This window comes from Hippocampus guttulatus, chromosome 17 (genome assembly GCF_054856545.1).
Source record: "Hippocampus guttulatus isolate MCC_2025c chromosome 17, RoL_Hgut_1.0, whole genome shotgun sequence".
Taxonomy (NCBI): Eukaryota; Metazoa; Chordata; class Actinopteri; order Syngnathiformes; family Syngnathidae; genus Hippocampus; species Hippocampus guttulatus.
Genome location: NC_141277.1, coordinates 7,388,897 through 7,405,629, shown reverse-complemented (window position 1 = coordinate 7,405,629; position 16,733 = coordinate 7,388,897). Strand labels below are relative to the sequence as shown.

Genomic DNA, 16,733 nt, shown 5'->3' with positions numbered 1-16,733 from the left:
AGGGAGCGGCCGCGTGGCCGGCAAACCTTCATTCTGGTCTCGGGTCCCGGTCCTGGTTGAAAATGTGGCGCTCGTCGTGGTGTTGTCGTCTGTTGATCGCGGTGGCGGTGGTGGCGGCGTCGGCGTGGTGCTCGGAGCCGCTGGCCGAAGAGGCGGCGACGCGCCGCGCCCGCTTCTCCTCCAACAGCCCCGGTGAGCCACACCTTCTCATGTCCTGTGAATGAATGGGAGTTGCTTTTTGGATTTGATGCGAGTAAGGCGGCGTGCGGCGTGTTTTGTTTGGCAGCGGAGGTGGCACGTTGCTTGAATGGCGCGGTGGCGGTGGGCTGCGGCTTCTTCTCGTGCCTGGAAAACTCCACGTGTGACACGGACGGGATGCACGAGATTTGCGAGCTTTTCCTGCAGGCCGCCGCCACCTTCAACACCGAGGTGACAAATCCTCATTTCAAGCCCCAACCCCACCTTGAAACCTTAATTGCAAAGCATCACCCTAGTTTGAAACCCTAACCTGATTTTTAAAAACCCTAATTTGAAATGCTACCCCTAGATTCAACTGACAATTTCGAGAACTTGATCTTACATTAAAATCTAAATTAAAATGTTTTTAACAACCTTACCCCACTTTCAAGACCTAATCCTACTCTGAAACCCGAACCTGAGTTTGAAACCGTAGTTTGAATCAATACCCTACTCTGAATTAGAAACCCGAACCCCAATTTGAAACACTGTCCTGAATTTGGAAGCATCAGAATTTGAAACCATAAATCTGATTTCAAACCCTACTTTGAATTCCTAACCCTAGTTTGAAACCCTAATTTCAAACACAAATCCTACCTTCAAACCCTAATTCAGAACCAAAGCCCTTGTTTAAAACCTTGGATTGAAACTCCACTGTAAGGTTTGTAAAGCTATGCCAAAGTTCAAACCCTACTATGAAACCCTAAACATAATTTGAAACCCTACCCTAAATTTCAAATCCTACTTCAAACCATTACCCCTAAAGTGAAACCCTACCCTAAGTTTGAAACCTTAACCCTAAATGAAAACGCTACTTTGAATCCCCAACCATAATTTACAACAGTCCCCTATTAAAAACTCTCCCCTAATTCTCAAACCCTAATTTGAAACCCCACCCTGTGTTTGAAACCCTATCCCAAGTTTTTTTTTTCCTTTTTAAACCCTCAATTGAAAGCCTAACTCTCGTGAGTGGCGCAACACTGCAAGTCGTGCAAGCAGCGCCGTCCGTGGCTGACGGCCACACGCCTGTTGTGTTGTTGGCGTTTAGGGCAAAATGTTCGTGAAGAAGAGTTTGCACTGCGTGGCCCAGGGCATCGGCAGTAAAGTTTTCCAAACCATCCGCCGCTGCAACATCTTCCAGAGGATGATCGCCGAGGTGCAGGAGGAATGCTTCATCACGCACGACATCTGCAGCGTGGCGCGTGAAAACCCGCAGGCCTTCGCAGATGTCGTGCAAGTGCCCACGCACTTCCCCAACAGGTTGCCACGCTTCCTTCACCTAACATGCTTATAACTTGTAAAACCGTTACTTGTTCCATGTTACTCGTGACCACAAATGTTTTTTCGTAACCTGTAACGTCACAAGCAAGGCGTTATCTGCGTACCGTCACGTCTTGCTGTGCAGACGTCGTCATGACAAGATGTAAAGTGTGTCACCCCCTGCTGGCGTGGAGGGAGCTTCCCCTTGTTTGTGATGCGTCCAAGTGCACTAATTTTATGCAATTTTTTTCCCCGTTGCCTGCAGTATGTTACGATGATAAAGTATAACGTATTGGTGTGTGTTACGCAGGTACTACAGCACGCTGCTGCAGACGCTGCAGGCGTGCGACGAGCAGACCGTGGCGGCGGTGCGTTCGGGCCTGGTGGGTCGTTTGGGGCCCGATATGGAGACCTTCCTGCAGATGGTCCAGACCAAAGAGTGCAACGCGGGGCAGGCCGCCGCCCCATTCGATGACCCATCCGCCTGGAGGAACGTGCCCGTATTCAACGTGCAGCCCGGCTTCCGGGGTCGTGATCCCACCCACCTCTTCGCCCGCAAGCGCTCACTGGACGACCAGGAGGCGGCAGTACCACCAGTAGACCACCAGTAGACCCTCCCACCCCTGGCCTGATATTTCCTTTCCTCTTTCTGCTAATTTATGCATCGGACGGCGTCTTCGTGCCGGTCACGAAGCGTCGTAATGCTACTTTTGTTTGCCAAATAAAAATGTTGACGCATTCAGATGGCCTTGGCATGATGCAGGTGTACTACCCAAACGAGCCACCGGAGGGTGACAAACAATCAAAAATGCCATTTTTACTTGCAAGTAAAAACGGCATTTTGGATTTTTGACCAGTCCCTCCATATTGTCCGATCCATGGATCACACAATATGGGGGGACTGCTCAATGGCTGGGCACATCCTGAAAAATTGTGGATTGGTCCCTCGGGCATCTGTACCGCCTGTGGAAAATGAATTTTCTTTGGTTGGATTATTTTCATCTTTGCAACTTGAAATCTTTCAAAAGAAAATTCGATCAGTAATATATATATTTTTTTTTTTTTAAGTATTCACAAGTATTGACAATATTTACACGTTATCAACAAGAAACAGCACAGAGTACTTCCTGCTTTAAAGCTCCACCTCCTGGATGATGATGATGATGATGATGATGATGATCCAGGGGCACATCTATGTGGGGGTACTGGAAGGGCAGGAGACCAGCAGAGAATTGTGGGTGCGGGAGGCGGAAAGGTCAAGGTAGTCCTGGGGGAAAAGTCAAGTTGATCACCATGATGATGCTAAAGGCTAACTACCCAGCAATGCAACAACAGAAGTGGAAGGACAGCTGCGATCCTGTTAGCGATGTTAGCGATATTAGCTGTTACTTAGCAATACTAGCTGTTAGCATCATTAGCTCTTAAATCAGCACCATCATCATGAGCTGTTGATTAGTAGTGCTAGCCACTTGCAACACTAGCATCACGGGCTTCGTGCTGGCAACGGCAGTTACCTGCTTGGCTAGCGACGTTAGCACCATGTCCAATCGCTGGACGAGTGTCGGGAAGGTGGGCCGGCGGGAGGGGACTGCGTGCCAGCAGTCTTGCATCATCTCATAGCTGACAGACCACAAAAAGTGCTTTTAGTCTCGTTTTAATATACAATAGAGAGCAACAATGTGAGCGTGGAAAAGAGAGGCCTTCATGGACGTATTCATAAATTCAACACAGGCAACTGAACCTAGCTAACCACACTCAGATTCAACTGAAACCCTCTCACAGGCACTAATGACAAGATCTCATGTAAATAGCAGGTGCGTACGTTTGCTGGTGGCTACTCACAGTAGTGGTGTGCATCCATTTGGCTTGTCCATCCGGTGGCCTTCCTTCAAAAGTTTGAAGAGATCCTCCACTGGGACGCCAGGATACGGAGACGCTCCCAGCGTGAAGATTTCCCACATCAGGACTCCAAAAGACCACCTGAGCCACAAGAAAAGCCCAGTTGGACGCCATCCAGTCCACTTCACGTCTCCCAAGCTTCGAAATGCTAGCGTGTGATGGCTGCTTAGCATGCTTGCTAATGTTGAACTCACACGTCACTTTGGTGCGTGTAGATGCGGTCGAACAAAGCTTCGGGCGCCATCCACTTGACAGGCAAAGGACCCTGGACAACAAAAACACAAGAATCAGATTGGTTTTGGTGGTTGTGGTCGAGTCTGCAGTGGTTTTAGTTGGACTCTGCAGGTCTCTTCTTGGCTGTTTTGGAGCAGTTCTATCTGATCTGGAGGGTTCTCCTCCTCAGTGGTTTTGTCTGGACTGTTCAAGTTTGCATTGTTCTGGTCTGGTCTGCAATGGACTTGACTGACCTGATCGGGATTGAACTGTTTGTGTTTTGTTCTATTAAGTTCTGGTCTGGACTACTCCAGTTTGGACTGATCTAGTCTACTCTTGTTTCATCTGGATTGTCCCAGGAATGACTGTCCTGTCCGGTCTGCGCTGGATTGTTTCCGTTCTGGCGCTGGATCAGTCTGCTGTGGCTAGACTGTTCAGGTTTGGATTGTTCTGATCTGTTCTTGTCTCATCTAGACTGTCCTTGTTCAGAATGCTCTAGTCTTTTCTTGACTTGGCTCAGCTTGTTGTAGTCTGGACTATTCTGTTCTGTTCTGGTGTGTCGCAGACTTCTCACATTGGTGGTCTTCTTGTAGTAGTCCAAGTGGTGCACGTCTCTGGCCAGGCCGAAGTCTGCGATCTTCATGACGAGGTCTTGCGTGACCAAAACGTTACGGGCTGCCAAGTCTCTGTGGACGCACTGAACAAAGAAGTTATGTTTTTGTATCTCTCTCCTGATTTCACTAGAGTTCCTGATGAAACCAGTTCCTGCCACTCTTGGCTCTGCATTGGTGATGTCATCGAATCACCTTCTTTGATGCCAGGTAGGCCATTCCGCGGCCCACCTGGTATGCCGCAGACACCAGATCTTGGAGATCCAGGCCACCCCGCGGCATCTCGGCTGAAGGGCGCCAGTACTCGGAATCGGGCGGGCGATGTGCGCGGAGATGCTCCCTGAGGTTCCCCCGGGCGGCGTACTCCACCACCACGTACAGCGGCCCTGACCAATGGAACACCACAAAGCACACAGACCTGATCCCATCTCCACCAAGACCCAAGTCAAGTCCCCTTGTGGTCAGGTTATCTCAAGTGGACTTCAGTCAACGCTTGGTGTCCTCGTCTCTGCCAAACGCCGTTGGGCTTGACGACCGGCTCACCGTCGCGCGTGCAGGCGCCAATCAGGTTGATGATGTTCTTGTGGCGACCGATCATCTTCATCAACTCCATCTCGGAGATGAGGTCCATCAGGTCCTTGTCGCTGGCGTCTGCTGTGGTAAGTGCAAGTCAGGACGGGACCACGCACACCAGCGTAAGGCCGGCGCTCACCTTTCAGCATCTTCACCGCCACCTTAGTGACACATGTCGGACGTTCCTTGTCCAGGCCGATGGCCTCGGCCAAGGTCACCTGGCCGAAGCAACCCTCGCCCAGCGGCTTGCCCAGCGTCAGCCTGCGGACAAGAACGAGATCAGTTTTGGATTCCACACCCAAAATTTAGTTTAAAACAATTCTCTTACTGATTGCAGCAAAAATGGTTTGACTAATAATTAAGTGAATGACTCCTCTCAAGTAGGAAACACATAAATCGCAATAGGTAACAATTTGGCGCCATCTGGTGTTCACATTGAGAATCTTCAATTTAGCTTACGTGCTAATGCCAACAAGTGTTTGGAACGTGCCTGAGTACCCGCAGAAGATTTCATGCAAACTGCCCACAGGAAGCAGCGTACCCGTCACTCACCTCTCACGAGGAAGTTCCCATTGAAGGTCGTACGGCAGCTGGTAGTCGGCGGACGTGGTGGCCGTGCCGGCGGTGGTCCCGCTGGAAGGACAAGACGGACGCACGGAAGACTTCTTGGAGCAGATGGACGACGAAGACACCAGAGACACCTGCGAGGAACGCTTTCGGCTGTTAGCAAGGCCCGAGGTACGTGGCTATTTTTGAACAATTGCAGTATGTCTGACTCGTGCTAAAGCTAGCTTACACAGACTAGCTTAAAATTTCATGAATCTTGAAAGTTCAGAATTGAGACTCCCACATGTGACTCTCTCCCACCCGCGCTGCCAGCTACTAGCGCCGACGGCGGCGGTCACCTGTCTCTTGAGCGCCACCCTCTTGGCGAGCTTGTGGACGGCCAGCTGGTTGCCAGGGGCGACGCCCTTCCCTGGGGCGGCGCACAGCTTGCAGATGACGGCAGTGAAGGTCACCGTGACGGCGATGAAGAAGCCCATGCAGTAGAAGAAGATCTGAGCGTAGCTGTGGGAAAGTTGCGGGCCTGGAGAACAGACCATAAATCAAAACACCGGAGGGAAGACGGACGAGAGCCGCCATCTTGCTTTTGGTCGCAAGTTTCGCTTACTCTCCAGCACGGTGAGCCAGGCCGACTGGTACGAGATGCCCATGTCGTTTTCGGCTACGCACGCATACTCGCCGGCGTCGGCGGCGCTCACTTTGGTCAGCGTCAGGAGCTGCGGGTCTTCGTCCCACGCATCCTGAACGAACACAAACGCAACTGACCTCGGAGCCGAGTCGCTCATGCAACGCGGTTGTTGTAGTGAAGGGAAACGGACAAAACTGTAATGAAGCGGCAGCGCGGATGGCACCTTGACGACGGGGCCAACGGGCAGTTCGTGGGGTCCGACGAGGCGGCTCGGGTTGTCCACTTTGATCCACTTCACATGAGGCTGCAGGTCGCTGAAGACGCTGCAGGCGAACTCCACGCGGGCGCCCGCCACCGCCGTCTGATTGGCCGGAAGGCCAGCCTTGAGGAGGGGCCTGTGAGCGAGGCGCTCTGAGGACGGACCGCCACCACCGCGTTACTCGGATACGCTCGTCATCAGATGATCACGTGATCAGGCGGCCCTGTGTCGGCGGCCTCTTGGTCATGTGATCATGTGGTGCCTTTGTCTGGTCAGGAATGAACTTCATCGTCCAGACAAAGACGTACCGCTTTTGGGGGGCGTGGTGGTCATGTGATCTTACCCACGACGTCCAGCACGAAGAGTCGTTCAATGCGTCCGTGCGTGTTGTGTGCAACACACGTGTAGTTTCCTTTGTCTGAGGGCAACACCGTCTCCAGGGTGAGTGTCCACGCGCGTTGTTTGAACTGAGGTGAGTCAGTCAGTCAGTCGGCAGTCGTCCACACGTCCGCACGCACGCGTCGACTCACCTTGAAGCCGCCGAGTCTTTGCAGTTGTCTGACATCTTTTCCGTTCTTGTACCAGTCCAGCGTAGGGGTGGGGCTTCCCGTTGCCCGGCAACGGAATTTGGCCACGTGGCTGGCGGGAAGGGCGTAGATCGTCTTCGCCATGCCGGGAGACGACCAGCCGGGCGGCGACGCTAACGACGACGCTACGGAAAAAGGACGAGAGGACCGTCTTCACGCACGCTGCGGTAAGTTCAACTTTTGAAGTGCATTTGAAACGCAAGTGAAAAGCAACGTCATTCGTTATGAAATAGCCATGACGTCATCTTTGTGTTGACCAGCTCGTCTGACTTTTTCATGCTAGCAACACTTTTGAAAGAGTGATTGAAGACATTTGAATGGCAACGGAGGCCTTTAAGAATTTTGACGGATATGCGGGGACCCACGTCACGAAGAGGAAGATGATGAAGAGGATGAGCAAAAAGATAGAGGAAGAGGAACGTCAGGTGTCACGACTCACGCTGCTGCTGCTTGCCGCTTGTCACATCGTCGGCGTGCTCATTTTCCTCCGATGACGACTCGTCTTCGTCTTCGTCATCATCCTCCTCATCCTCAGACGATACAGTCTCCAGATCGACTGAAAGGACAAAATTCAAGTGTCAGCACTTGTTTCCGGCTGTTTGTCCGCTTCTCTCATGTGACCGTGATGACCAATCGTTGCTCATAAGGCGTCTTCGCTTTCAAAATGGACACGGCGGCGCGCACACACACATTGTTCATGTGTCTGGACAGGAAGTCTCGGTGGGCCAACACCCTGCTGACAAAGAATTCTCATGAGTACTTTCAAGAAGTTTCACAAGTTCTTCGCTAGGCCTGCAATCTATCCCTGGATTGGTCGCCATACATTTTCAGGAAACGAGTAGACAAACAATGGACTGGTCACCTGTCCATGTCATGTAAAGAACGGACTACCCGCCAATCCGTGTCAGGCCACAGTGAACCAAATGGCGTGGTCTCACCTGCGGGTGGGCGGTGGTGAGCGGCGAAGGGGCGTGGCCGGGTCACCGGAAGTAGAACCACGAGCACCAACGGCAGCAGCAGCAGGCGGCCGCACAGCGCCATCTTGTGTCCAACCAGCGTGCGGTTGCCACTTCCCGTGCCCACAAACTCCAAATCAAGACAGCAGATTCACATTTTCATTAAATAGAACAAATACAGGTCCGGCCGCGCCCATATAATGCCGAACACCCAATAGGAAGGCAGTGGGCGGAGACATCAAGATGCGAAGGACTGACACGCACACGCCAAAGTATGTGCGCGCACCTCACATTTTTTGACTGTCGAGAATGTTAAACATTCGCTGCGTGGATGACGTCATCCCCAACGAAACAAAAATTGCAGTTACATCTTGTTTTTTTGTCGTTTTAAGTTATGTTTAGGTTCAGAGAGGTACCTGACCGTCGTCCAATCAGCTGCCACGATGCCAAGCGCGCGCCGGACGACAAAACATCCACTCGGGTTTGTTTCTCTTCTTTTTCTTGTCTTGCTTCACTTGTGCGGGACGAGGTTCGTCCTCATCGTCATCATTTGTGACTGACTGAAAGGAGAGAAAGAGAGAGAGAGAGACGGCGGGCATGCGCATGTTGCGCGCACGAGTGCCCCCCCCCCCTCGGGGGAGGGGCTATCTGTAGGTCTGTCAAACCATCCAAGTTTGAATGATTTATTTCGAACGTGTGGAAGTGACACGAGAAAAGAATAACCAAGCAAAAAGTAGTTGCAAGGAATGAAAATTTTTAGTTCTACTCCTTTTTAACACGACATAGTTTTTAAATATGTAGACTAATAAACAAAATCATAATTGGTAAAAAATATATTGATATACAAATGTATTTATTCGCCTATACACCAATATTTTTCATGAGTTCTGATATTGCAACTACTTTTTCCTCCGATTTGGAAAAAAAATCATGTATTTTTGTCATTGTTTTTCCCAACTTGATGCAATTTATACATTGTTCCAGCTCCGCCCCTCAGTCTGTTGCAGTCTCACTTTACTTTTTGCGATTTTTGTTGTTGTTGTGGTTCTGCATTTTTGGATGGGAAAAAAAATTGCCATTCATTTCCATACCGGATCTTTTTCCAAAATCGTCCATGCTAAATGAGTAGCCTGCAGCAATGTTCTGAAATAGTTTACCTGTGATGGTACATTGTGAATTTCTTTTTTATTCTAAATGCCCTTTGCTTGACTTTGCAGTTAACAGCTCGCGCACGTGAGGTCGTCACCGCCAGGGGTGGGTGGGTCGCTCCCGCACCACAATGTGGACACATCTGGAACATTCCAGCTCACCAAACCCTGTCCAACACTTCCTGTTTTGCTCACCGCCAAGCTCATTCGAGAGCATGCAAGCGTTGGAGCATTTCTTCCGGATCCAGATAGTCCATGTACTGTTTTGGCCTCGCCACTGAATTCTTGACTCGCGTTTTGAGAAAAAAGAGCGGCCAACTGTCAATCTCGGCGAAATGAAAAAAAACCCCTGAAAACGAATGGGGGGGAAAAAACGACAGGAAAACATCAATTGACTCCCTACAGAATCACATGAGCTTTGTGTGCGCGTGCTTGTGTGGGCGAATCCAAATTAAGACAGCATGCGTGTGCGCGATAACATTCCAGAGTTTGCGGTGTGGGAGTGCGCGTAGGGAGGAGGCTGCCGAGTGTGTCTGTGTGTGTGCTTTCCTGACAAACATAATGACACACACACACTGGGAAGCTACAAATCCCTTATGTGATAAATAAATTTGTCACCCAATAATGGATGGATGGATACAAAATACCCCAGGGGCTGAACTGAGCGACATAAATTTCAAACTATTTGACAGAACGGTGACTTGGATTCTTAGCGTGCGTGGCTTTTGTCGACACAGACCGCGGATGTCTATCCCAGAATAGATCATTGTGAAAGATTCTTTTATTCCAATAGGCGCCTTGCAAATTAAAAAACAAACAAAAAACAAAATCCCCGTGTGAAAAAAGAAAAAAGCAGTGCGGACAATCAAATCTCAAATTACAGGTTTCGCCCATTCCAGCTTGAACTGGGATGCTTTGTATCACAAAAAGCGGGAGCTGCTGCTGCTGATGATGATGATGATGGCGGCGATGAAAGGTCAGGTGGCGCAAGCGGTCTGTCGCGCGTCCGCGAAGACGAAGAAGGCGAGCGAGAAGGCGGGAAGGTCCACGCGCTCCGTGGCCACCAGGGGGCGTCCTTCCAGCTTGGGAAGGCTCAAACCCGACAGCTTCAGCGGGACGCCGTTCAGCGTCACCCGGCTTCCCACGCAAAGCACAAAAATACGCTCAAAAAGTTGCACAACAAGGTCACAACAGAGCTGGGAAAAAGAATCCTTGATACAGAACTGACTTACTCATCGAACACATACTTTTGACTGATGAATAAGTGCAAAACCGAGTGTTTCATGTATAATTATGCAGACGAATGTCTCTAAACCTGACCTGAACTTAACGCGAGTCTCCTGCTCCTTGTGAATCTTGTGAAAAAAAAAAGCTCACGATGCTTTACCATTGGCAGGCTTTTTATTTTTTTCTGTTTGGGTTATTTCAGCTAATGAAATAAGCCAACTGTTCTGAGAGTGTAGCCCCTCTCACCACCAAAAGGTGGTTGCCCTAAACCATAGGTGTCAAACTCAGGTCCTGGAGGGCCGCTGTCCTGCATGTTTTCCAAGTCTCCCTGTTGCAACACACCTGATTCAAATGATCAGATCATCAGCGAGCTCTGCAGAAGCCTGACATTGAACCTGTTCATTTGAATCAGGTGTGTTGCAACAGGGAGACTTGGAAAACATGCAGGACAGCAAACCTCCAGGACCTGAGTTTGATACCAAGCTTAACTGTCCCCGAAGTGCACGAGTAAAAAAAAAAAAAAAAGCATGCACATGTCAGCAAGAGTGCCTCCCTCGTGTGAAATCACCTGGACAAAAGTCCGTCCCAGCCCGGTTGGTCCGACTGCAGCACAAAGGCGTCGACGTCCCCGCCCCTCGCCAGCCACCTCGGGATGCTCACGCTAACGGGCATTTTATTGAGGTTGAGGGCAATCAGCGTGACGGCGCCCTCTGTGTACCTGCCGGAAACATGCTACAATTTGAGCGTGCGGAGGCGATGGCGCCATTCCATCAAAGGTGAGCTACCTGGGGGCTTTGGCGCAGTGCAGGTACAGACGAACGCGGCCGCGTCCTGCCCGTGCCAAAAAGCCAGCGGGGCGAAGGACGCCGCAGCCCACCACACGTTTGTAAAGTAGTGTAAGCCAAAAGTCCTAAAAAAAAAACCAAGGGCAGGGATGGCAGGCGCTGAAGGTGAGTGGGGTCGGAGGCAAAAAGAGCAGCGACGGAGAAGAGCATTTACAGGAAGAGGATCCAGATGGTCGTCCAGAAGATGATACACTCCTGTGCCAATCAGAACCTGCCGCATCACCACAGACACGCCTTCTTTGGCCGCCACTCCTAATTTGTCCAACCACCTGACCAACCGACGGGTGACATGAAACCACAGGTGTAAAAAAAAACGACCATGTATAGTAAGGCGTTTTTAGCCGAAAAAAAAGAGCATGTATAGTAAGGCGTTTTTAGCCGAAAAAAACCACCATGTTTTTTCGGCTAAAAAAACATGTCGTTTTTTTCGGGGGACAAAAACGCCTTACTATATATACTATGTCGTTTTTTTCGGCTAAAAACGCCTTACTATACTGTCGTTTTTTTCGGGCCAAAAACGCCTTACTATACTATGTCGTTTTTTTCGGGCCAAAAACGCCTTACTATACTATGTCGTTTTTTTCGGGCCAAAAACGCCTTACTATACTATGTCGTTTTTTTCGAGCCAAAAACGCCTTACTATATATACTATGTGGTTTTTTCGGGCCAAAAACGCCTTACTATATATACTATGTCGTTTTTTTCGGGCCAAAAACGCCTTACTATATATACTATGTCGTTTTTTTCGGGCTAAAAACGCCTTACTATACTATGTCGTTTTTTTCGGGCTAAAAACGCCTTACTATACTATGTCATTTTTTTCGGGCTAAAAACGCCTTACTATAATACTATGTTGTTTTTTTCGGGCAAAAAACGCCTTACTATACTATGTCGTTTTTTTCGGGCTAAAAATGCCTTACTATACTCTCGTTTTTTTCGGGCCAAAAACGCCTTACTATACTATGTCGTTTTTTCCGGGCCAAAAACGCCTTACTATACTATGTCGTTTTTTCCGGGCCAAAAACGCCTTACTATACTATGTTGTTTTTTTCGGGCCAAAAACGCCTTACTATACTATGTCGTTTTTTTCGAGCCAAAAACGCCTTACTATACTATGTCGTTTTTTTCGGGCTAAAAACACCTTACTATATATACTATGTCGTTTTTTTCGGGCTAAAAACGCCTTACTATACAATGTTGTTTTTTTCGGGCCAAAAACGCCTTACTATACTATGTCGTTTTTTTCAAGCCAAAAACGCCTTACTATACTATGTCGTTTTTTTCGGGCTAAAAACGCCTTACTATACTATGTCGTTTTTTCGGGCTAAAAACGCCTTACTATACAATGTCGTTTTCTTCGGGCCAAAAACGCCTTACTATACTATGTCGTTTTTTTCGGCTAAAAACGCCTTACTATACATGGTCGTTTTTTTCGGCTAAAAATTTCGTCCCAAAACGCCTTACTATACATGGTCGTTTTTTTCGGCTAAAAACGGCTTACTATACTATGTCGTTTTTTTCGGGCTAAAAACGCCTTACTATACTATGTCGTTTTTTTTGGACCAAAAACGCCTTACTATACTATGTCGTTTTTTCCGGGCCAAAAACGCCTTACTATTTATACTATGTCGTTTATTTCGGGCTAAAAACGCCTTACTATACTATGTTGTTTTTTCCGGGCCAAAAACGCCTTACTATACTATGTTGTTTTTTTCGGGCTAAAAACGCCTTACTATACTATGTCGTTTTTTTCGAGCCAAAAACGCCTTACTATATATACTATGTCGTTTTTTTCGGGCTAAAAACACCTTACTATACTATGTCGTTTTTTTCGGGCCAAAAACGCCTTACTATACAATGTCGTTTTTTTCGGCTAAAAACGCCTTCTTATACATGGTCGTTTTTTTTTTTTTGCTAAAAACGCTTTATTATATACATGGTTGTTTTTTTCCAGCTAAAAACGCCTTACTATACATGGTCGTTTTTTTTCGGCTGAAAACGCCTTTCTATACATGGTCTCTTTCTTCGGCTAAAAATGCCTTACTATATACATGGTTGTTTTTTTGGGCTAAAACGCCTTACTATACATGGTCGTTTTTTTCGGCTGAAAACGCCTTTCTATACATGGTCATTTTCTTCGGCTAAAAATGCCTTACTATATACATGGTCGTTTTTTTGGGCTAAAAACGCCTTTGTATACATGGTTGTTTTTTTCAGCTAAAAACACCTTACTCTACATGGTTGGTTTTTTTCGGTTAAAAACGCCTTACTGTACATGGTCGTTTTTCTTTCAGTAAAAAACGCCTTACCTTATGGTTGTTTAAAAAAACTATGTACCTGGTCATTCAAAAAAGAAATTAAAAACCTTAATTTATACCTGGCCATTAAAACGATGCCTTGCTATACATGGCCACTCAAATAAATATACCAATATATTAAACTTCTTACTATGTACAGTACCTGGTTGTTAAAAAATGGCTGACTATACATGGTGATAAAAAAAAAAGACTATATTTGATGGATAATTGTAAAATCACATTTTTATTCCACCACGCGAGTGGTGAATATTTAACTACGGCTACCCACACACAGTGTGCCCGCGCACGCTAAATTAACGCCGCTAATTTTTATCCTTAGTCCACACATGACCGGCATGTGGCAGACATTAAGCTAACCGGTGCTAACCACATGGATTGAGCTCCCCAGGGTCACACAAAGCTGACACACTAATTCTTCTTTTTTTTGTCACATCTCTAACACTACAATTTGCATTTACAATCATGAATATCTGGGCCCGAAAGATTTGGATTGTTTTTTAAGATGATGCCGATATTTGTCAGAGTAAAATTACGGTAACCAATTGGCCGCTTGACTACAATACTATATCATGGTCCCTTAACGCCTACAAATATAATGATCTGAATTTCATGCAAACATTTGGTTCTGGTGCTCATTAGCATGACTGCATTTCATATTTGTGCGTGCGACTCACATGAATCCTGCCGCAAAGGTGTCAGAGAGGCCCACAGCGCCACCTCCGTACGCTGAGCTGGTCTCTCCCAGCCACACGGGCTTGCCCGGAGACACGCGCCTCACTTCCTGTGCACATGGGAAGATGCACGTCAAGACGTGTTGGCACACGCGACGCGCGCGCGAAACCCGCGCGTACACGCTCGGGATGTAGCAACTCACCTCGATGACTCGTTTGGTCTTTGCCACCAGTGAATCCAGAACTTTAGGATCTAAGAAGTCGTCCAACGATGTGTCTCGACCGTTCACATAGTAACTAGCACACGCGGCGACACGTGTGGTGTGTTGTGTCATTTTATGTGCCGAGTCACATCATGTGTCATGTCACAGGACAGGTGATGCATCATCTTGTAATAAATGTAACGTGTCCCATTATGGGTCATTGTAGATGTCATGTGACCTGTTTGTCATGGGCAGCATGTTTAACAAGCCATTCTAACATTTCCTGTAATATGTAACAGGTGGAGTAACATGTCATTCGTCACATGGTGTGTCAAGTGACGTGACATGTCACACATACTCACTGGTGCCATGTGCAGGCGTCGATGGCGTCGGCCCCGCTGTGCAGGAACCTGCGATGAGGCAAAGGAGTCACGACAAGTCAAGTCGATTGAATCGATTCACCAAAGTTTGGAATTGTTCTGACCCGTCTAGCAAGTCCACTGTACGTCCTCTGGGCTGGCCGACGTCAGGCCCGTAGAGGCGAGCGGAGCGGTGCCATGGCGACTGTGACATAATTTCCCGCAGACGCGTAAAGTCCCGACCCAGCTGGTCACCGTTCACGCGAAACCCCGCCTTCTTCTCAAAGCTGTTTGGTTCTTAAGGTCACACGTGAGTTCACAAGGTCACAAGGGCTTTTCATTAGCTTCCTGTGCTAATATAAGCCAAGCTAACTGGCTGCTGTATCAGGAAGCAAGAGGAACAGGAACTGAAAAGTGATGGGGAAGCAACAGGAAGGGATGAGCTGGAAGCAATGAGTGGCGATGGCAGGAATTATACCGTTGCCGAGCTCCCATGAGAGTCGATAGCGCCGTTCCTCGCAGTAGCGCAGTAGAGCTTGCGCGTTGCTGCTGTTCCAGCTGTTGTCGTCGTTCCTGAGCAATGCATTGAGTCCGAAGATGAGATCCAAGCCGGAAACATTGGCGAAGGTGTAAAGCTCGTCCAGCGTGCTCTCTGGCCAGCACAAACGACAACAACAACATGAAGTGATGTGCCTGGTCACACAAGAAGTAGCCCGCCACCGACGCTACCTGTGAACTTGACCTGCCGGTACTTCATACTGGCGTCTTCTTCGGTGAGCCGCTGTTTCTGTTTGCGCCACAGCGCCAGCAGATACTCCTCCCACCAACCCGAAAGAGGTTTGGGCTGTGACTCTGTAACGCAGTTAGCATAGCATGCTAGCAATGACATCAGCTGATACCTTCTGTTCATTTTCTAAACTAAGCTAACATGCATAATCTTTAAAGTTTTCATGATAAGGAAAACAACTGTTCCTATGTCAGCATAGATGTTAATCTCTTCCAACTAAACCCCGTCGCTTTGACAGATGCCTTCTGACTGAATAATTTGATTTTGACTCAACCCACTCGGGCCTCTGGATTTGCCCTGGGGCTGGAACTCCATGAAGTCCTGCCGGGTTCCTCCGAAGCGGACGAACGCCGGAGATAACGCCTTGGCCAAGACGCGTACTTTGGGAGAGCTGAGGCAAAAACACTCAATTACTTTCTACATTCACAGCAACACGCACGCGAAGAAACATGAACATGAATCAATCTTCGCCAGAGATCAGCAACCGCTACAATACAATCACTAACCGAGAGAAACGAATGCACACTACCCATCACACACACACACACACACACACACACACACACACACACGCACACACTCATCAGTCAAAACAGTAATAAACATCAAAACTCAAAACTATTATAACAAGTGTTATCAATTGGCTTATAAAAAAAGATTTTTTAAAAATCTGCGCACAATCCACAATAGATGCCAATAATTAATAATTGATGATCAAATGGTACATTATCAACACAACCGAGACACCCCACCAACAGAAAGCCTCGTCAATGAACGCGCAAAACACAAGACGAGCTACGATTGGTGGGCTTGAGTCACGTGGGCTACTCCGACCTGAGCATGCGCATGAATAGCGGGTCTTCAGCGAGGCTGGAGTCGATAGTGACGGACACGAAGTTTGGGTCCACTCGGTGCAACAGTCGGCCCGGTCCTCGTCCCCTCAGTCGGACGCGCGCCTCGATGGAGCTCGAAATGGCGCATAGCACACACAGCGCCCATAACGGTCGCAAGTTGGCCGCCACTTCCGGCATGGTTGCTCACGTCCTGCCCGCCTGTTATCTGTGTGGGCATGTTTTTGAGCGTGTTAGCCTGACTGAGGCTCGTAGCCCCGCCCCTTGCGTCACACAGCAAACATGATTAGGCAACTTCCACAGTTTTCATTAACGATTCACAAATAGACAACATTAATACAGAGAAACATAAAGAAAGAACATACTTTTTTTTCCAACGAAAATGGAAAAAAGAAAAGCAAGAGGTTTTTGAGGGAATATGGTCCAAATATACTAATTGGTCTACATTTCAAAAGTGACGCCAGCAACATTTATTCATTGATTTTCTGTCATGGCTTTACACTGTAGAAAAACACCAAATCGTTTTTGTTTTGTTTT

At 48.1% G+C, this 16,733-nt stretch overlaps 3 protein-coding genes and 1 long non-coding RNA gene across 6 annotated transcripts; 2 read left to right on the top strand and 2 right to left on the bottom strand.

Moving 5' to 3' along the window:
• The first annotated feature begins 8 nt into the window (after positions 1-8).
• On the top strand, positions 9-2,239 carry LOC147191881 (stanniocalcin-like). The gene is made up of 4 exons (XM_086134557.1): positions 9-192; positions 287-429; positions 1,286-1,497; positions 1,808-2,239. Exons 1-4 carry the CDS (start codon positions 63-65, stop codon positions 2,106-2,108), a joined length of 786 nt encoding a protein of 261 aa, XP_085990683.1. The 5' UTR covers positions 9-62; the 3' UTR covers positions 2,109-2,239.
• Positions 2,240-2,555: 316 nt separating this feature from the next.
• Positions 2,556-7,911, bottom strand: LOC147191880 (fibroblast growth factor receptor 1-A-like). Of its 2 annotated transcripts, none has more exons than XM_086134551.1 (16): positions 7,770-7,911; positions 7,271-7,387; positions 6,775-6,956; positions 6,588-6,711; positions 6,209-6,396; positions 5,965-6,097; positions 5,699-5,880; positions 5,346-5,494; positions 4,933-5,054; positions 4,764-4,874; positions 4,416-4,606; positions 4,184-4,306; positions 3,591-3,661; positions 3,340-3,477; positions 3,012-3,117; positions 2,556-2,764 (listed from the first exon to the last, which is right to left on the bottom strand). In XM_086134551.1, exons 1-16 carry the CDS (start codon positions 7,870-7,872, stop codon positions 2,690-2,692), a joined length of 2,115 nt encoding a protein of 704 aa, XP_085990677.1. In that variant the 5' UTR covers positions 7,873-7,911; the 3' UTR covers positions 2,556-2,689. The 2 variants fall into 2 exon arrangements, with proteins under 2 accessions (XP_085990677.1, XP_085990678.1); XM_086134552.1 differs by having other exon boundaries at positions 4,764-4,871.
• Positions 7,912-7,917: 6 nt separating this feature from the next.
• On the top strand, positions 7,918-10,265 carry LOC147191879 (uncharacterized). Its single transcript, XR_015103451.1, has 3 exons — positions 7,918-8,059; positions 8,180-8,268; positions 9,005-10,265. It is a non-coding gene; the product is annotated as an uncharacterized LOC147191879 (long non-coding RNA).
• hpse (heparanase) lies at positions 9,699-16,428 on the bottom strand. Of its 2 annotated transcripts, XM_086134555.1 has the most exons (12): positions 16,180-16,427; positions 15,624-15,736; positions 15,288-15,410; positions 15,037-15,210; positions 14,684-14,855; positions 14,562-14,609; positions 14,200-14,293; positions 14,000-14,106; positions 11,162-11,276; positions 10,948-11,072; positions 10,731-10,880; positions 9,699-10,072 (listed from the first exon to the last, which is right to left on the bottom strand). In XM_086134555.1, the coding sequence occupies exons 1-12, from the start codon at positions 16,374-16,376 to the stop codon at positions 9,913-9,915; spliced, it is 1,578 nt and encodes a 525-aa protein (XP_085990681.1). In that variant the 5' UTR covers positions 16,377-16,427; the 3' UTR covers positions 9,699-9,912. The 2 variants fall into 2 exon arrangements, with proteins under 2 accessions (XP_085990681.1, XP_085990680.1); XM_086134554.1 differs by having other exon boundaries at positions 14,000-14,293; positions 16,180-16,428.
• Between the last annotated feature and the right edge of the window lie 305 nt (positions 16,429-16,733).